Raw genomic sequence first — 21,799 nt, forward strand, 5'->3', positions numbered from 1 at the left:
CTCAGTTCGCAAGTTACGAGCTACAGACGCGTGTGCGATAACCAGTGATAACCAGTTATATCTGGAGTGTGTAATTCAGGGAGACTTGTATAGCTCCCGCGTTATTAATACGTGAAGACTCTTGAAGATAGTGTTAAGAGATTTTGTTGCAGGGTTTGTAAAGTGTGGAAACCCGTAATATTGTGATAATTAATTGTAGCCGTTGTTTGTAGGTTGTTAAATAAACCAATTACCCATCTCTACGGCGTCTTCAGTAACGAAACACGTTACAACAATAATAATAATAATAATAATAATAATAATAACAATAATAATAATAATAATAATAGTAATGTTTGAACCGCCCCCATTAACTACGTAACTTGCCTACAGGCTGTCTTGCTCACTTGTACGTGATGGTAGTGGAATACAGCAGACAGGGCAATCCTAGGACCATGCCCGCCAGCCAGATGACCAAGATCGTGACTTGGGCACTCGCTTTGGACATGCGGGGTTGAAGTGGCCTCACGATCGCCAGGTACCTGAAACAAGTAAATAAAGTGATATGTCATTGTGTCGTTCAACTGAACTAAACACACGTACTTGCGTGATTTCTGGATCTTAGTATCTCATAGCGGTGACTAAAAGTTTCTATCTTGTGTGATATACCGCCATGTAGTCCGGTAACCGACGACCAATGTTTCGAAGGAAGGTATAGCTGTCGTCTTCAGAATAGAAGAGTTAGCCAGACAAAAACAAATATTAGGCAGATACCAAGGAGGGTTCTGTTCAGAGCGAAGTTTTTCCGAAATGTCGGTTGATTATCGCCCGGGTACACACCGTTATATCTCCGGAAGACGGCTCTTTATGTGGTTTTTGCTTTTTCGTTTAAAGTGTTGTTACATGAACACGTGTGAATCCGTTACCACCTGTTTCACATCTCACTATTCATGATGTAGCATGTGGTGCCTGCAACCCGGATCAAATTAGAATTAGAAAGCCGTGGGGAGTCCATTAAAATCACTTAAAGATTGCACGTGACCAAGCACAGCATGTGACTTATGTTTTAAATACAACATACATTTAATTTTTATGTCATTTATATTTTTAATATTTTTTATATTTCTATTTTCAGATTTTCATTTTATTTTTCTTTATATTTTTAATCATATCATAATACGAATTGTATACTAAATTGTAGATATATACCTAATATACACATATATATTCTCTAGCAACGTAGCCATCAGTTGCAGAATATAGATCCCTATTATAACCAATTTTAATCACTTGAGTTATGTTCATGAGTTCCTTATGATGACCTAATTATATGGCCGAAATATGTAGCACAGTTGTCTCTATTGAAGATATTCCCATATTACTTGTTGTGTCGATGGTGGTAACATAAGCACTTACATCATTAATATCTTAATAAAATTTTTGTATGACTGGAAGATACAGAAAGCACCAAGAATATCGAGTTCCGAGAAGAACCCACAAAGCATAGTCCCCCATTGCTTAGATTTCTAGTCCTACCGATCTAGTGGCTACTGTACTTATTGTTACTTTTCTGTGAACACCTCATTTCATACATACATATTCTACCTCTGTTAAATTTGTCATATATAACCTAACTTTGGTGGAGTCGCCATCTTTGTAATTGTTGACTTATTATTTTTCAGGTAGTTCATAATTTTATGTTCTTCACCATATTTTTTTTGACAAAGAGTTAAGGAACATAAGATGAACGGGGCATACAGCACACACGAAAATAATCAGATGTTCTATAAAATGTAACCCTGAAGAAAGGAGGCCGATCACGGTGGCTACATGGTATAAGGCATAAACTGTCTTCGCTCTCTCGAACACTAGGGTCTTGGGAGCGAACCGCACTCGAGGCTACTGTACTTATTGTTACTTTTCTGTGAACACCTCATTTCATACATACATATTCTACCTCTGTTAAATTTGTCATATATAACCTAACTTTGGTGGAGTCGCCATCTTTGTAATTGTTGACTTATTATTTTTCAGGTAGTTCATAATTTTATGTTCTTCACCATATTTTTTTTTGACAAAGAGTTAAGGAACATAAGATGAACGGGGCATACAGCACACACGAAAATAATCAGATGTTCTATAAAATGTAACCCTGAAGAAAGGAGGCCGATCACGGTGGCTACATGGTATAAGGCATAAACTGTCTTCGCTCTCTCGAACACTAGGGTCTTGGGAGCGAACCGCACTCGAGGCTACTGTACTTATTGTTACTTTTCTGTGAACACCTCATTTCATACATACATATTCTACCTCTGTTAAATTTGTCATATATAACCTAACTTTGGTGGAGTCGCCATCTTTGTAATTGTTGACTTATTATTTTTCAGGTAGTTCATAATTTTATGTTCTTCACCATATTTTTTTTTGAACAAAGAGTTAAGGAACATAAGATGAACGGGGCATACAGCACACACGAAAATAATCAGATGTTCTATAAAATGTAACCCTGAAGAAAGGAGGCCGATCACGGTGGCTACATGGTATAAGGCATAAACTGTCTTCGCTCTCTCGAACACTAGGGTCTTGGGAGCGAACCGCACTCGAGGCTACTGTACTTATTGTTACTTTTCTGTGAACACCTCATTTCATACATACATATTCTACCTCTGTTAAATTTGTCATATATAACCTAACTTTGGTGGAGTCGCCATCTTTGTAATTGTTGACTTATTATTTTTCAGGTAGTTCATAATTTTATGTTCTTCACCATATTTTTTTTTTGACAAAGAGTTAAGGAACATAAGATGAACGGGGCATACAGCACACACGAAAATAATCAGATGTTCTATAAAATGTAACCCTGAAGAAAGGAGGCCGATCACGGTGGCTACATGGTATAAGGCATAAACTGTCTTCGCTCTCTCGAACACTAGGGTCTTTAGAGCGAACCGCACTCGAGGCATGAATGTCTGTGTGCGTTTATTCTGTGTTTGTGTCGTCCTGTATGTAGGTAGGTACCTTGCGACGGGCTGATCCTCCGCCCAAGGTGTCTTACTGTCTGTGTAAGAAGGATTACGAAACCGAAAAAGAGACCAGGGCCCAACAAAGGGCTCTAGAGCCGTTGATGAATGAAGGAAGGAAGGAAGGAGGGAGACGACTTGGAATTTGTAAATGTGAGGACAATATTAAAACATATGTTACAGAAATCGGCCGAAAACATGGGCTGAATTCATCAAGGTTCTCTTGCGAGAAACGTGCCTTGAGTTCCAAGAAAAGCCTGACATTTATTCACCATCCAATAAGCTATTATCTTCTGAATGATCTGGCTCTACTATAATTTTATTTACTGGTCTCTTGCTGTTTGAGAGTACAGGGAGAAATTGTAGAGTTCTGCAAGGTTTCGCAGTCCAAGTAATTTTAAGACGTTCTTCTAGGACTCCTGGCCACGTACGAAGGGTGTATAGCCGTCTCTGTTGAGAGAACGAGTTTTGTAATGTATATGATACAAGGCCTCTGTCAGTCAAGGCATTATAGAGCCAATTATGCCTTATCTTGCTTGCCTTGCCATAACGGGAGCTTAGTCACTTGAAAGGCGGTGTTCATAATCCGACTGGTACATGAGAAGAGCGCTGCGTGCAGTGGCTCGACTCAATCCTTTGCCTTATCCAAACAACTATCGTTAGAGCAGGGTCGTGAAGGCTTCATTTCCCCTTGCTCTGCTGTGTTGATCTTCATAAGCAAGAGCACTAGACCCCGTAGCATCCAGCTACGTCACATTGTTTGCAATTAAAATGCAATTAGAGGTTCTTCATCATTGTACTTCAGAAACTGAAAGCATGTTCCCAGCGCCGATATGATTTAATAAGCTACATGTTCATATTACGTAAATGAAGGGTTTAATTTCATTATTTAAAACTTCCTTTATTAATAATATATTGTCATGCATACCTGATTAGTGTGACTAATAATAACGGGTTCTGGATTTTATGATTGGGTTTAATGGTACTTCTTTACAAGCTCACACATTGAACTGCTTCCGAATGTCGTATGAAGAACCTCTATGAAGAATCTCTCACTAATCTCGGACCGGTCTCTGCTACTCCTTGAATTCACGAATCCATTGCCTTTTATAACTGCCACGCGGACCTAATAGAGATCACCGCCTCCAAGGGTTCCATTCCTGTATTTTATGAATGCGTTGTCTCCGAAACAATGTATGAATTCCCAAGCAACGGTCTCGCTCCTAAGTGTTTACAACTTTCAGTGTTCATATCCACGGAAATCGTGTTTCCTAATTAGTTGGCTTCCAGGAATCAGCCCCTCTGTGGTGTTTATATGGTTCAGATTATTTATACGGCTATTCAGTTTTAGTGTGACGCGAATCCTAAGACCATGCCACAAACAGCGTGCATTTAAGTACTGATTTAACTTATTGAGTACCAGGAATTAATTAAATAATTTTTCTGGGGAGTAAAGGGCGGCCGGCGCGTAAGGCTGACAAACCAAACGCCATCTGTGAGCCCATTGTCTAGATAATGTGGGACCCTCAACGTTTCACAACCCTATGGGCCTCCATGGCCTGTAACAGGAATAGCTTTACTTTTATTTTAATGGACAGTTATTCAGGACATAGGTATTTAGAGGAAAGAGGACGGAAACTCCGTATAATAAGAGACCCAGATATGAAGTTGACTCAGCTCCGACCATAGCTGCATACGCGGGATGAAGTTTACATGAGAGATCTGCACGTTCATATATGACGGAGAAAATATTTTGCTAGTTGCTCAAAATTTGCAGTGGCGTTCCAAATGAAAATTCTTTTAGATCAAAGGATTTAGTTATCCTTGTTCACGAGAGTTTACGCTGAATTGCGAGACATCCTATTGTTATGGAGCGACCCGGACATGTCGATCAATATGTTACAGCGTCTCTTGTTCTTTTTGCATTGTTGTGAGATTTCAGTTAATATAACATAATATCTCAGTGAGGTTGATTACAAGGATATCTGGGCCGCTTTTTGGGCTTCCGATGGGTTCCGTACCTCCCGATTTAAATTTAATCATCTATTCGCAGTTCATACAATTTTGTTAAATGATTTCGATATAATTAGACCAAAAAATCAACGTTCTTTAGGCACTGTCAAGCATTAACAATGAGACTTCAGCAGACTTCTGTTGAAAAATATTAAGAAAGAAAGTGCATGGGGTGGCATAACACGTTGTGGCCGGACATATCAGGGAAACGGTAAAACGCCTAGCTTAGATTCCCGAGGTTCTCGTTTGAAACCTCGGCTGGGGTGCCGGCTATTCTGATTAAGGAACTGCGTGAATTCGCATGGTGCTTCATAGTGCGACTGCTGTGTCCTGCTCCTTTACGTAAAAAAAACTCGCCCAATTTTCTTCTTCTTCAATGCTAAATACTTTTTACCCTTAATTACTTAAAGCGATCACCAGTGGCTCCACCAGCAGTCGGCGGTACGGCTAGATAAGCGATCTACCTTATACGAGTACAAGCAAATGCATATCAACATCACACATCGGTAATTAACGAAAGAAACTAACTAACCATCTAACTCCTTCTTGAGAAGCCGCCAGTCGCTAAGCGACTCGATAACATCCTAACATTTTATGCAACCCTAAAGTTCGTTACCAGCCGGTCACGGTATCCTAGCGGTCTAAGGCATGTACTGTCTTCGCTCGCTTGGAAACCGGGATCGTGGGTTCGAATCCCACTCAGCGCGTGGATGTTTGGTGTGTGTCTGCGTATTTCTGTGTTTGTGTACAGGTAGAGGCCTTGCGACGAGCTGATCACCCGCCCAAGGTGTCCTACCGAATGTGTAAGATCTAGAAAAACTGAAGTGAACAGAGAAGTTCACGGAGGTAGGCCTAGGCCCACTGGGGTTGTAGTGACAAGGAAAAAGCAAAGTTTATTACCATGTTCACATCAGACCGCCACTGGTAACTAGCCTCAGCAAGATTAATACAGTCCATAACACCGACTCCTATTACTTTCAGACCATCATAATATTGTCATATGTTAGTGACTGTAGACGGGGCTTGGATTGGTGAATAGATTTATTGGATGTTCACAAATAATTATAACACTCTGAAGATTACTGTAACTATAACATGTAAAATAAAGTCTTCAGCGTATGCTTGCTTAGTCGTTGTTTGGTAACGAATCTTAGCTGAGTAACCCTTCAACTATTAAGCTCCCTTCTGAATTCTCTTACGATGGAATCTCTTGAATTCACCAATCCACTGCCTTTTATAACTGCTAGGCGGACCGCGTAGAAGACACTGCCTCCAAGGGTTCCATTATTGTACTTTATGAATATGTTTTCTCGGAAACACAGTATTAATTCCAAGCAACTGTTTGGTCTTCTAAGTGTTTACAACTCCCAGTGTCCGTATCCAAGGAAACTATGTATCCTAGTAGTTGGTTTCTAGGAATCAGTCTCGCCGTGGCAGCGTGCTTACCTATTCGTTTCCTAGAAACGGCCCATATGTCACGATATTATATTCTCCAATACTTTACATCTTCCTAGTGGTATCTTTCCTCCTGGCTCTTCCATAAAAACCCCATATGCATTCTACTTATCTCCATTCGTTTTACATGCATTGCCCATCTCGTCGTCCTTGACTTGATCATTCGAATTATATCTTGCGAAAAGTAAATTTACGAAGCATCTCATTATACACTTTTCTTCAGCCTCAATAGAAGAACAGTTCGATTTACTATAGAGTTGATTTCTTTTGACTGATTAAATCCAGACTTTTAATGGACCACCTGAGGGATGTAGCTATTATGTATCCTACTCACCTATCGAAAGATATACCGGTGAGAGTGAAAACACTGGCCGCCACTGATACGTTGGCTATGAAGTTGCTGATCCGGCAGTAGGGACTGCCGAAGTACCAGTTGCTGCAACACAAAGTTGAAGGGTTTTCGCTTAGAAACTAGACTGTAAATTTTGCAGGTAAGAAGTGAATGCGTTATGTCTAAACATTTTAAGTCCTGGAAGACAGAGAGAAAGAAGATAGACTAATATTAATTGAACCGTAGGCTGAGATTAGGGAATTCGATTCTAAACCTTCAGTAAGGGTGCTGGGTCCGTACCATAAACTTAGCCGCAGACCTTTCCATACATATTGTGACCTATAGACTCGTTGCTAGGCAACGACTCAGTAAACACATCCCGCGTCAACGAATACGTAACAATAAAGGACATCCGTTGCTAAGCAATGAATGTGTTTTCTTTATGGTCCGACCTGAGGCTATATGATGAGAAGCCAAAGTTTCGAACACTTGTGGAGGCGAGGTCGAATACCTCCACCATGACCCGGCGAGTAGTAGGAGGCGAAGAAAAGGGAAGTCTCAAATCTGAGACAGTAAAATAAGGTCGCGAGTCCCAAGGGACTCGGACCCGAGAAAGGCTGCGCTGGCAAGGGCCAGTAACATGTAAAAAAAAATACAGACCCATTCTCTCGTCAGAGTGGACAAAACCGTAATGTTCAACAGTAATAAATATCTGGTCATGAGCCCGAGACGGGACTCGACACCAAGACTTACGGACTGACTGAACGTCAGTCGCAATGTGACTTGGACTTGGACTGACAGTGTCTATAACCTGTGTGGAGGTGGGGTCGGATACCTCCACCGTGACCCTGCGAGTCGTAGGAGGCGACGAAAAGGGAAGTCTTAAATCCGACACGGTAAAATATGGTCTCGAGTCCCAAGGGACTCGGACCCGAGAAAGACTTCGCTAGCAAGGGTCAGCAGCATATACAAAATACAGACCCGTCCCCTTATCAGAGAGGGCGCCCCACGAAAACAAGACCATAACTGTGAAACAGTAATAAATATTTGGTCATGAGCCCCAGGAGGGGGCTCGACACCACGACTTACTGACTGACTGACCGACCGTCAGTCGCAATGTGACTTTGACTTTGACTGAGTTCAGTTAAGTTGAGTGACATGATATGAAGTAGTTGGTTGGTGAGTGAGTCAGTCAGTTGAAGGTTGGCAGTTGAGGCAAACTCTGCAATGAAGGCTGAGAAGAGATGGTGCTATGCTTGAGTCGACAATCGACAAGAGTTCAGTTGCGGGACATTCGCCTGACAGTAACAATGTGAGAGCGGGAAGTTGAAGAATCTCCACTGTTAGAAGCCGTTGCTAGGGCACGGCTGTTGAATTAACAGATACTATTGGTGGTCTATGAATTATAGAGATTAGCGATAGCGCTGCAATTAATTGTATTCACGAGCGGTGTATATAAGTGTCAATTAATCAAGTCACCAATCCATACCCCGTCTATAGTCACACATATACGTAACAATACTGTTCTCCTATGTATCCACTCCAGTCAACATGACACTTATAAGGCCTGAGGTCCTTCGTTAGCTCAGGGCTCCCAGTCTGGCTGTCCCTCTCGCGTAACTGTACCATTGTTTCCACTCTAAGCTTACCCTTCTGCCCTGAAAATGAAGGTTTCGTAACCTCGGAAAACATCTGCCAGACCTCCTGTATCGTATCCTGGAAAACAGTAATCTTCAGCTTAACTAGTGCTGCAGCCCTGCCTTCCGGGCTACATTTTATCTCTTGCAGTTGGTTTCGTTTGGAAAATCGGATCAGGCACCGAGGAACAATAGGCGAAATTCGGACTATATCCAACACTGATCCATGTTCACAGAGGATGAAATCTGGAATCTGCATGTAGTCCAGATTGTGGGTATTATCTTTGTGCAGTGGGTGTCAAATTTCACGGGTCCTGTCGCTTGATAATCATTCAGTTGTTCGCCAGAGCGCCTCTCTGTAGGTGACGTGAACTGCCGGTCGGGTGAGCGGAACTGTTTAAACCGAAGATGGAATATAGTTCATTTCTGAATAGTTAAATATACGTTATCAGCTGGAGAAGACCCCCCTTTCCGTAGCCTTCTTTAATTTAAATTTCGCTTTCAATTCCAGTTCTTTCCTCAGTTTTGTGAATATGTAACACTAGTTGCCATGCTATGGGTTTTATAATTGATATTTTATGGACAGCGAAAGAAAACTGTTAGTAAATGATGATGTTAATAATAATAATTTGATTCTATATTTATTTACGTGCTTACTCAAGCCGCGCCATAGCTCAAAAGTTAGTCGCTGGCTTCCCACCGCGGCGGCCCGGGTTCGATCCCGGGTCTGGTTTAGTGGGATTTGTGGTGGACAAAGTGGCGTTGTGTCAGGTTTTCTCCGAGTACTTCGGTTTCCCTTGCCAATCTTTATTCCACCAATTGCTCCACAATCACCCTCACCTATCATCTGGGGCTGGTACAATAGGCTAGAAGTGGCCGCAGTGCAAGGGACTTAGTCCGACCCCACTAGCAATAACAAAAATACGTGCTTACTCAGTAACCGAAAAACCAATTATGAAATAAGCAGGAGCGAAAGAAGGAAAGAAAACACCCTTAAAAAGACAAAAAGACAGCTCCTATAATTTAAATAATAATAAATATTCATTAGCTACAACCATGCCAACCATTATGCCGTGAGAAAAAATATACATATTAAGCGTACATTCGTATTGAATACTGTGACGTGCAGACCCATTGCTAGGCAACGATTCGGTAAACACATTCTTGCGGAATTGTATGCGCGCAACAATACGACGTCCTCTGCTAGGCAACAGAGCAGTAAACAAGCCTTCTCAACAATAGAGGCTGTGTTTTCTGCGTGGTCCTCGCCGAGAGGTTATAAAGGGACGAAGAAGGTCGCTTTAGTTAGTTGTTGTCGAGAATTTGGTCGAGTTCTGGAGATGGCAGTCGAAGATGATTGAGAAGAATTGGCAAGAAATGAATTAGGTTGTACAAAGAAAATTTCATATGGGCTGCAATGACAGGGAGACTGTTGTAAATCCGTTGCCTGGAAACGACCAGTGAAGAGTGAGAATCATAGTGCGTGTGTAGCAGTGAACTGTAAAGTATGCAGATTAGCGATAGCGCTCTATTTTCTGTAGTTCCGAGTGATGTGTATAAAATGTGAACAAATCCAAAACCCGTCATGCGCAAACCCTAACACGTGACAATAAGATTAATATTTAAGACATACAATTACAAGTACGATTAAGAGATAATAGTAATAGTAACAACAAGCCTATATCTCTGATCACGTAACTTAATAATGTATTTAAGAATCAAATGATTCACTCGCAAATAAAGCAAATAGAAACTCTCCGAATGATGCAAGTCTCTTATAAAGCCATAATTATGTTTAGTTTTTACTTAACTTACTGTCAAGATCAGGACTATACAGCATCGGTGGTAGGATGACGATGTCTTCTGGAATGTGATGTCACGTAGTCAGGTAGAATATTGCGAACGTTTGGGAAGAATGTTTTCTAAATTCGACACGTATGTATATTTATGCCAGTTACGGTAGCCGAGCGGTCTAAGGCATGCACTGTCTTCGCTCGCTCGGAAGCCGGGATCGTGGGTTCGAATCCCACTCAGGGCATGGATGTTTGTGTGCGTTTTTCTGTGTTTGTGTACAGGTAGAGGCCTTGCGACGAGCTGATCACCCGCCCAAGGAGTCCTACCGAATGTCTAAGATCTAGTAAACCGATGTGAAACGGAGAGTTTCATGGAGATAGGCCTAGGCCCAAATGAGGGCTGTAGCGCCAAAGGAAAAAAATGTATATTTATATTGCAGTTGTCTTTGACGGTGATTACGTCGCACAGAATATTACAGAAACTCCAATGACAGTCTGCCGTAATGGATTTTCTCAAAGCGTTTCTCTGCAACGGCTCCGTAAACACCTTCCAACTTGTAACAGTGGAATATGTGTCTCAGTGAAAAATGTTATAGCTCGTTGCTATAGAACAATCAACGCGCCAATGAACTCACTGGCTAGGAAACACGTAATTTGTGTTTTCTGCCTCTCTTCTTGATGGAATATAATAAATGTGAAAATATCATTATACGCATGTACTTGAACTCGAGATAAATGAAGTAATCTGGTTTGAAATTATTTCTAGACTAATTATCTAGCGATTTATTCAGTTTTGAGCAGTTATTATAGCTAAATTAGAAAGAGAAGGGAGTGATGTGGACTGGATTAATCTCGCTAAGGATAAGGACCATCAGCTGGGTCATATAAACGCGAAATTGGACCTTCGGTTCCATAAACTAATGGGAAATTCTTCAGTGGCTGAATGAGTGATGGCTTCTTAGTAATTACTCAGCTCCATGGAGTTATGCGTAATACTTGTATATGTAAGAAAACATTGTACAAAAGTGGCAATTGTGTAGTGATGCTAACATACAAAGTATACAAACAAACAAACTCCATGGTTCTAGTCCGAGCGACCGCCGCTTGTCGGCGAAGGTAGTGCCAGCTTTAGCGGATTGAGGGTGTTGCGTGGTCAGCGCAACGAATCCCCACGGCCGTTAATTCGGTTTTCTATACCGGAGCCGCTATTTCCTTAAAATAGCTCCTCAATTATCCTGATGAGGCTGAGCGGCCCCCATTCTGGACCCACTACTTCTCAGAAAATTTGGTAGCTCCTGGAATCGAACCCGGACCTCTAGATCTGTAGCCAGGAACTCTGACCACTAGACCACAGAAGCGGTCTAACATACAATATATATAAAAAGCAAACACAATATGAAGTATGTACATTAAATAATACTAGTTTTCTTATCGCTCTAATGTAGAAGTTTAAATCTTGAGCTCATGTATTGGATGTGTTCGAATTCAATGCTATTTCTCTTTTCGAATGCCGTCCGTCCCTAACCGCTAAATTCCGCTACCTAGCCCAGGTAGGGCGTGGATAAATTACTTTCGGAGGGACGGATATTAATTTTATCTTGTTATCTGAATCACAGCTATCTGTACAGCCACTTTCCGAGAAATTTTTCGGCAAGAACACTATCTGCGCATCCCTTCTCTTTCACATGACCTGTATGTCTTCATCGATTTGTCAACTATTGTTCTCTTTGTCTACACGTTTAGAATTGCGCCAGAGGGTGCATCTCTTCTGAACGACGAATTCGACAATATGAATATCAGTCATGACCTACTTTAATTTAATATCCCAGCAAGTGTCTCTTGGTAGAGGGGGAGACTAGGAAGCTTCAAGTATCCGGCCCTGGCGCCTTCCAGATACGAAACCGAAGATCTTACAATCACCAATCCGCGACGCTGAGTGAGCTACATGTCATATCGATAGCCATTTCTATAAAAGTACTCGACTAAGGTGCAACTCTCGTGGCTGATGCTGTCGATCTGCACATTTAAAATACGCAAGCGCAGAGCCTTCTGGATGTGATTTCTTGCTTCTGCACGGACAGGCAATTCGCTCTGTATTCATGAGTGTGACATGCGCAATGTCTCGAGCTGACTTGATGTTTGAAAGAACGATGTGAGCCCGAAGAAATTCTGTTTCTGCTTCCAACTTGCCGCTCAGATCATGATACCGTGTAGTCTTATACGTGGTTGTTAATGTTTCGACGGAACATACTGTCTTCATCTTCAGAGTAGAAGCGAGTAGAGTAAGGATTCATTCGATTCATACAGGCTGTTTGTAAGGATGAAGGTTACTCAGATCCATGGAAATGATCTTGTAACTTGCCTATGTATCTTCACCACACTCGCTCCTCATGAAGGAGGCAACAAGTGCTTCTGAAACGCTACAAGACAAGATGGTGTCACAACCATGAAAATCACACATTCACAGCAGTAAAAATGCGAAAGCTTCTAAAACATATCACATCTCAAGTCACAAATATCAGCCGATTATTAATCTTAACAAAGTAGCCGCTGTTTATTACGAGTAAGTAAGTAAGTAATTAAGTAAAGGTGTCCCTGTAACAGGCCGTGGAGGTCCATAGGATTGTGAGATGTTGAGGTTCCCACATTTTCTAGACAATCGGCTCATAGATGGCGGCAAGGTTGTCAGCCCTACGCTTGTTTTGTCAACTTGCTTACTTTATTTCAATAACTTTAACTTGTAATGGTGACATGGAATACAGTCCTCCTTGAGAAGCTGAGAATCACTCAGCCGGTTAAGAAATTCTCCACATTTCATGAAGGTTTAGTATCATGCTGACAACAGGCGGCCTCGATAGGCCTGCCCTGAGACAATATAATCGGGTTCACAGCTTCAAAACCAATTTATTTAAGACACATTTTAGTCAATGTATGAGTAGGTGTTTGGGCGTACAAACGTGTCTTTAAAAGCCTCGCCTTAGGCTATTTTGTTCACAGTGGAACTTCCACAGAAAAATAAATAGGTGCACTACAGGCAAATATTATTTTAATTTGTAAATTTTTAATCTGTTTTGATTTACAAGAAGATCATTTTGGAGACTAGGCTAAAGTGACAGAAATTATCTTGAGGATGAGTTGTAAGCACTTCAGCGTTTCGTTCGGTCAAGAACACGCAAAGGCACACGTACAGACAGGCACAGTGTTCCTCAGGCAGAGAGAACTGATGTAGAAACACAAGAATCCCTTCCTCCCGGCAACGTATGCAAACAGCAGAGTAAGAAAGTCTGTTGTACGTAACCTACAGGTTCATGAACGTTGAAACAAAGCCCAGCAAATTAGAGCTACCTTAAGTCAGTCTAGTATGTTTCGCTTCTTCAAAACACCCTTAATATTGATTTTATTATTATCCTCTGTCGATCGTGGCAGTAGGCACTTCTACATGTTCAGGGTTCGAGTCTCTGCCTGGATGAATGTATTGTAGGACCGCGCCATAGCTCAAGCGGTTAGTCGCTGGCTTCCCACCGCGGCGGCCCGGGTTCGATCCCCTTTCTGGTCAAGTGTGATTTGTGGTGGACAAAGTGGCGCTGGGGCGGGTTTTCTCCGAGTACTTCGGTTTTTCCTGCCAATCGTCATTCCACCAAATTCTCCATCATCATAATCACACGGGGCAAGTACAGTAGGCCAATCAGTGGTCGCCGTACAGGGTGGACTCCACCCCCCCCACTAGCGAAGGTATTGTATCTGATATTTCTCGTGGGTTTCTTAGTATCCCGAGGGAAATGCTGTGATATGTCTGTCAGAAAGGCGTCCCAAGTTAATTAGCTCCATTTCAAAACAAAAGAGTCGAACAGAAAAATATGGTCATGGGTCCTGACGGGGTTCGAAACCAAGAATTTCTGTAGTGAGAAAGGCTATCAGCAAATTAATCGGTCGACCTACAGGACAGTCATTCCGAGCCCTAGTCTGAGGTTGTTGCGAGACAATCGCCCCATGGCGGAGGCGTGCGAATTCCCGTTGATGGAGGCCGTTGCGTGGCGACTCCTTGTTAAGAGAGTAGCGAACTCGTGGATAAGTGAGAACAGTAGTGTGCTTACTAGAGATGTGTAAAGTGTAGTTACGATTTGTAAGATTCAAATAAATCGAGCTGCCAAGCCAAACCCCGCGTCTAGTCACTTAACATGTACCAACATCTTAAAATAAAATACGACTGCTTCATTCCATAGCATTTCAGATTCATATATCACAGTCATTCAAAAATAGTAAGTTAGATAACTGTGTACTTTAAAAGCGTCGTTAAAATACAAAGAAATCAGTAGGTATGTGTGTGTATTATCCTGTCATGTATCTTATCTACGGCTCTGCAGCCCTTGCCCGCTTTTCCAGCTTCGTGACCTTTTACACAGTCGGTAGGACCCCTTGGACGGGGGATCAGCCAATAGTGAGGCCGCTACCTGCACACAGGACAGCACAAACAGAATAAATGCAGACATCCATGTCTCAAGTGGGATTTGAGCCCACGATCTTAGCGTTTGATCGGGTGAAGATAGTTCATGACTTCGACCGCGCGGCCACCGTGATCGGCTCTCATCCAGCCTAGATCGTCCAAATAGTTTCTCTCTCTGTGAAGTTCTCCAACTCAATTTTCATGTACGTTTTACTTTCATGAGGCTAAATGAATCCGACTATACGTGTACAGTCCTTAGTTGCGAGACTGCAGGACGGCGAGGGAGCAACAGGCTTCATTTTGATGGAGGATATCGTGGAAAAAGGTCCTTATGGAGACCGATATACAGATGGGAGATTAATTTGGGAAAAATTCGTGAGGGCATGAATTTATTCAGAACAAGTTACAACGGGGTGTGGTGTTTTCTTGTTATGGTGACGATCTTTTGATTTGTACGTAATTCGAGATATTATCGATCAGTCGGTTGGGTAGTTACACAGCTGGTTGATCACAGAAACCTATGCAAGAGTCCTTGAAGTAAGTATGAGTTAACCTGCCATGATAACCACATTAAAACTGAACTCCGGGAAACAGAGCTTGATGTCAGCAAAAGGAATGAACGGGCTTAGGACATGTAGGTACAGCCCGTAACTCTGAATTCACTTTCGTCAGACAACTTTTTATATATCAAGTATAGGTTTTTTTATTGCTAGTGGAGTGGGACTAAGTCCCTTGCACTGCGGACACTTCTGGCCTATTGTACCAGCCCCAGATGATAGGTGAGGGTGATTGTGGAGCAATTGGTGGAATGAAGATTGGCAGGGGAAACCAACGTACTCGGAGAAAACCTGTCCCAGCGCCACATTGTCCACCGCAAATCCCAGTTCACCAGACCCGGGATTAAACCCGGGCCGCCGCGGTGGGAAACCAGCGATTAACCGCTTGAGCTATAGCGCGGCCAAGTGTAGGTTACATGCTTTGATATTTAATAGCATAGCCGTTATCAGATCTTTGCATGAAAATACGAAGTAGGAAACATGTATATTCATATAATCGCCAAACGTCCATGCGCCTCTCCATCTGTCTGTGCGTCTGTCCGTCCGTCTATCCATCCCACTCTGTTTCTCCCAAACGACATATCACAAAAAAATAATACAGAAAAGAGATATTCCTTTTGCAGAGACAATCCTGAGGAAATAATCCAGTTTTTGCTATTGCATACATGGGTGTGTGTCCAACTAAATTTATTTTCCCATTATATTATAAGGGTGCTGGGATAGCGTAGTGATATAGCGAGTAGCCACGAGCTGCACGACCGAGAGGTTGGAGTTCGAGTCCAGATAGAGTCAAGAATTTTCACTCCTCCCTGTCGTCCAGACCGGCTCTGGGGTCCACCCAATCTCCTATATAATGGGTACCAGGCTCTTTTCCGTGGGTAAAGCGGCCGGTGCGTAAAGGTGACCACCAATCTCCAACTAGTGTCGAGGACAAGAAAATGTGGATCTGTACATCAACTTCCCCATACGTCTTCGTGGCATAGTACTCAATTGGTTAAGCACAGGGACAACTTTACACTGAAACCGTGACGAGATGTGACGTAACATTCGTATGCATTATGTTAACCGTGGTCACGAAACCGGTTTACATTAGATAATGGCGTGTTGTAATTTCATTTTTATTTGGATTTAGTTGTGTTGTGCGGAGAAGTTCATGGAGGTAGGCCTAGGCCCACTGGGGCTGTAGTGCCAAGGAAAAAAAAAGTTGTGTGGTGTGTTCGAGCTATTCTTAATTTTGTATTAGAATTTTATGTATACGACATTTCACAATAATTTTAGTGCGAGAATATATTTTTCTTCATATTGTTCTACCGATATGAATTGCGTTTTGAAAGTCACAAAGGTGACGCGTTTGAGTCCAAGACCCTTTACACAATAAATATTATTACCCAATACGAAAAACAGAACTATTTTCAGGAATTGCAATACAGGTTTTCTGCATGGGGACGCTGGTGTATCTTAATTTATTTAGTTATAATAATTATTTTACTGTGTTGGGAGAATATGTTACTGTCTCGTCACCAAAATGCAGGGCAAAATCATGACATAGAGTAGGAAACAGATGTTTTGAAAATGTTGCACAGTTCAGATATTTGGGAACAACTATAACAGATCGAAACCTGATTCAGGAGGAAATTAAGAGGCGATTGAGCTCCGGCAATGCTTGCTACCATTCAGTCCAAAACCCTTTGTCTTCTCGTCTGTTGTCCAAAAACATAAAAATTAGAATGTTCAAAACTATAATTTTGCCTGTGGTTCTGTATGGGTGTGACACTTGGTCTCTGACATGAAGAGAGGAACGTAGAGGGTTACAATTAATATGTTGCTGGACATTATCCATCATTTTGTCTGTTCTAAAAAAACCGTCTAGTTTCTATTAAACAAAACACAACGTTTCGGGAACTGGAATCTGTCCCCGTCTTCAGGTAAAACCTACTCAGTTGGGTCCAATAGACAGAGCTAGCCCCNCATAGAGGGTGTTTGAGCAGAGGGTGTTGAGGAGAATATTTGGACCGAAGAGAGATGAAGTGACAGGAGGTTGGAGAAAACTGCATAATGAGGAGCTTCATAACTTGTGCTCTTCTCCAAGTATAATTAGAATGATCAAGTCAAGGAGGGTGAGGTGGGCAGGTCATGTAGCACGAATTGGGGAGACGAGGAATGCGTATAGGATATCGGTGGGAAAGCCAGAAGGAAAGAGACCACAGGGAAGACCAAGGCGTAGGTGGGTGGACAATATTAGAATGGATCTTAGAGGGATAGGATGGGATGCTATGGATTGGATAGATCTGGCTCAGGATAGGGACTAGTGGAGGGCTCTTGTGAACACGGTAATGAAGCTTCGGGTTCCATAAAATGCTGGGAAATTCTTGAGTAGCTGCAGAATTGGCGGCTGCTCCAGAAGGGCTCAGCTCCATGAGTAAGTAAGTAAGTAAGTAAGTAAGTAAGTGTTTGGAGAATAGTCTGTTAGCATATAGAGCGTATAAGAAGTTTTATGTATGTAAAATTGATTTCTGAACAAACTCTTTTAAAATTTATTAAAAATACTTACATTTATGCTTATTTTTACAACTTATGGCCCTCGCATTGGCAGTTCCATGTTCTGGATGAGCGTCTGAGTTGCAGGACGCAAAAAGATTGGAGATGGAGTTCTCTGTGACGTGACTGATGACTGATATGGTAAAATGGCGGACTTTGTGTTATAGGTGAAAAAGTCTCGCGTCTTTGTGCAAAGTAGTCAGTCGTCGAATGTCGAATTTGCGTCCATGTAGGCCTAACTGAAATGTATGTCTAGTTTAGGAACGAACGTGCAAATTCCATGGTAACAGAATGTACCAGGGTGTATGTGGTGGTGGGGTTATGTGTAGAACAGTGTGAAGCGCACTTGTGTGGAAATTGCCTGTTCTATTAACGCCATCCGCGGTATTCATAACATAATCAACTTGTGTTGCAACGGTCCCTTTCCCTACAACCAGGCTATCGCGAGCCTGTAACACATGCTGAGGGCATTCAGTGACCATGCATCTTGCTGGTTAGAATACAAACCTCTGGCTGTCGGAACAGCACAGTATGATAACATGTTAGTAACCTACTTCACGAGGGATGAAGTAACATTGGAATGGAGAAACTGCAAAATGAAGGGCTTCATAATTTGCACTCTTTAACAGATATTGTTGAGACGATTGAATGAAGGAGGTGCATTAGTAAGACCACGCAAGAGAGATATGAGAAGTTTTGGTCGAAAAATATGACGTGAAGAAAACAGTTAATAGAACTAGACATAATGTTATATTTTAGCGTCCTGTTGCACTGATTTAAGTCCATGATTTATTTAATCCGTCTTGCAGTGCATACACTCATTTATCTCCTTCTCTCCCTCGCACTACATGTTTCGGCATAATAATGCCATCTTCAGGTGCTTACTTATCCACGTCAAACCAGTTCATTGCATGCCATGTTCACACATTAAAATAACTAAAATATGTATCTATCATATACATTGTCAANTCTCAAGCTTCTATTCACCGCGATTCTGTGACCATATTTCTCTTCTTACTTTATAAGACAACATAGGGTAAACTATTTGTTTACGTAAATCTCGCAGCCAAATGAAATCAAAGCACGTAGGTCTCCACTAAATGTTTGAAAAATCCTTTAAGTTGTATTGGAGTAATGTAATACAGACAGACAGATAATAAGTGCTTTACATTTCTTAGAGAATGCACCTAGAACTTTGATCTGTTGTCGTAACGGCTCTGTAGTCGTGGGTCCGCGGGACACAGGTTGTCACGTCTGACGCAGACACTCAGGGAGTTCCCCCTGCGAGCGTTACAGACGAGGCATTTCTTTGTTAGGTAACCGTAGCGCAGAAATTATGGAGCGGAATAATATGGCATTGAACAAAGCATGTGTTGACAGGATAGTGTTCACTAGCATTTGTTGAAAGACTGATGAAGCTCTGCATCTGAATTGGACAGAAAAATGGGTGAATTATGCTTCTAAGCAATTCCGAAAGCTTCAAAGAGCACATGAAATCTGATGGATGAGATAATGAAACAACGTAGAGTACAGTGGATTCTTTTCTTCCTTACATCTTCTCTCCTTCACATCTTCTCTCTTTCACAACTGACTTCAACATTACCTTCACATCACATCGCATTCGGTACATACTTAGTTAAACTTATGTTTGGGGGTTAAATAATAATTTTGCAGCATCTGAAGCCGTTACCAAGTACATGGATAATTCTCTTTGACTTCGCAATCTCTCGGGGAATGTTGCGTTATTCAAACCACTCTTGTAGTTTATGCATAAGTCACAAGGCACTAGCATTCGTATTGCTGTACAAATATATACGACAGTTTCCTCTTACTTTGAAACTATGACTTCAAAAGTTTGCTTCTTGAATGGTTTGAGGATTTTATCTAAAGCAATGGCATGTTATTCCCCCACCGTACTCTTTTCAGAAGTCACAAGGACGCTTTCCTCTGCAAGACTGTTCATCTTTCGTATGATATTCTCTGTAATATAACCCCGAAGGTTCAACTTAGCTAACACCAAAACTAATAATTGAAAATTTCCTGATCCAGTACAATCCAGATAGACTTGAAAGGATTCTGACGATGGTGTATATTGTACTTCTTTTCGCTTATTTTGGACTTCACCCATCGTCTGGTGTATAAAAGACAAAAAAAACCACGACGTTTAGGGGACTGGATCTGTCTCCGTCTTCAGGTGGATAGGGAAGTCCAGTGGTCCAGTGATTGAGACTAGCTCTTCCTAAGGGGCCCAACTGAGTAGGTTTATCCTTCCCTATCCACCTGAAGACGGAGACAGATCCAGTCCCCGAAACGTCGTGGTTTTTTTGTCTTTTATATACCAGACGATGGGTGAAGTCCAAAATAAGCCAAAAGAAGTACAGTAAAATCCAGTTTATATCATGACAATACAGCTTCCATTCTGAAACTAGCCTTCCATCTACTTCTGGATCTGCTTACTTTTATTTATAGTTTATTTAACAGCGTCATCATAAACAGAACCTGTATGATACCGAATCATGACTTGGATACTGTGGAACGAGGCGGTTGTGGCTTGGTTTGAAGCATTACCTCACAATTTGCTGGAGGGACTGAGATAACTAAAAAAAAAAAATCTCAGGATAGCAGGTGTCTTGAATGAGGTTCGAACCAGATATCTCCCGTATATAAATGAGGAGCGTTAGCGTCTGAGTCAACTTTCTCGTTTCCACGGTCTTCCAAGCGACATCTTTCATGCGCTTCCTCCCAAAAATTCCGTACACATTTCTTGTTCCCCATTCCAAATGATTTGCATGGCCATCATAACCTACTTTATTTACTTATCCTAAGAATAGCCATCTGGGAGCCAGGATAGCGTAGTCGGTATAGCCACTGGATAAGGGGTGGACGGCTGAGGGGTTGAGTCCGAGAAGGGACAACATTTTTTTCCTACACGTCGTCCAGACCGGCTCTGGGGTACATCCAGCCTCCTATCCAGTGAATAACGGGGACCCTTTCCCAAGGGGTAAAGCGGCAAGGGCGTGAAGCTGACCACTCACGTCTAACAAGTGCCGAGGTCAGGAAGATCCGGTTCTATAAATCCACTCCCCCATACGCCTTCATGACGTAATGCTTAATTATACTTTAAGAATAGCTATCTACGTCAGCTGTATAAAGCACATAATTTTCTCATTTTGTAATTCTCTCGTTTCTCCCTCTTGGTCGCTCAGTGCGAGATGTGCGCATCACGGAGACTAATGCCACTGTTGCCTGTACGTGAGACTGGCTCATGACGTGTGTACGCTTGGTATTACAAGCAGATAAATTAAAGCAACTATTCTTATGTCTTAGCTGCTGAGGTTGTATAAGATGATCATGAGCATATGGACGACTCACAGGTTATTCAATCATGCTGTATTTACTGCAGCGGTTATTTTGCGCCGAATGATATGGAGAACAATCGCTTTCGATGGAGTTGAAGGAATTTGAGATGAAGCGGTCGGCAGTCGGGTCCTCGTCGGGAAATACTAAGGAAAACTGCTGTAAACGTCAGGATAGCGGAGCTCCTGTCCGCGATTCGAACCGGGCAGTTACTGAATAAAATCAGAAGCGTTACCTCTTTAGCCAGCTTCCTTGGCAGTTGGTGAGGATTTCGCATGAGAACAACAGTAACCAGGACAACCAAAAAGCCCTGCGAGATTCGAGCTGTCTCCCAAAAAGCGTTAATGTTACAGCCGGAGCCACAGAAAAGATTACTCACCTATTCAGCATGTACACGAAATTGAAGACGCAGTTGAATACGGCCATGAACAGATCGGCCACGCTCAGATTCACCAGGAAGTAGTTAGTGATCGTACGCATCCTTCGGTGCGCTGCAGCACAAAAAAAAGAAGAGTGTTAAGGTGGATTTACATTGCGAAATTATGTAGAACATCTATATGATCATGTAAAGTAAGTAAAAGTGAAGGTATCCCTGTAACATGCCGTGGAGGCCCATAGGGTTGTGAGATGTTGAGGTTCCCACTTCTTCTAGAAAATCGGCTCATAGATGGCGGT

At 42.1% G+C, this 21,799-nt stretch overlaps 1 protein-coding gene across 3 annotated transcripts in view; it reads right to left on the reverse strand.

The window, feature by feature from the left end:
• Window positions 1-21,799, reverse strand: part of LOC111870195 (tachykinin-like peptides receptor 86C) — a 53,716-nt gene that overhangs the window by 19,594 nt on the left and 12,323 nt on the right. For 2 of the 3 annotated variants that reach the window (XM_023862282.2, XM_033753708.1), the window contains exons 3-5: window positions 21,504-21,615; window positions 6,802-6,903; window positions 387-521 (exon numbers count right to left, since the gene is read on the reverse strand). In XM_023862282.2, coding sequence (XP_023718050.1) covers window positions 387-521; window positions 6,802-6,903; window positions 21,504-21,615 — 349 coding nt within the window. The remainder of the gene's footprint in view (window positions 1-386; window positions 522-6,801; window positions 6,904-21,503; window positions 21,616-21,799) is intronic. The other variant, XM_033753709.1, reaches the window with a different exon arrangement.

Source organism: Cryptotermes secundus, unplaced genomic scaffold (assembly GCF_002891405.2).
Source record: "Cryptotermes secundus unplaced genomic scaffold, Csec_1.0 scaffold779, whole genome shotgun sequence".
NCBI classification, from domain to species: Eukaryota; Metazoa; Arthropoda; class Insecta; order Blattodea; family Kalotermitidae; genus Cryptotermes; species Cryptotermes secundus.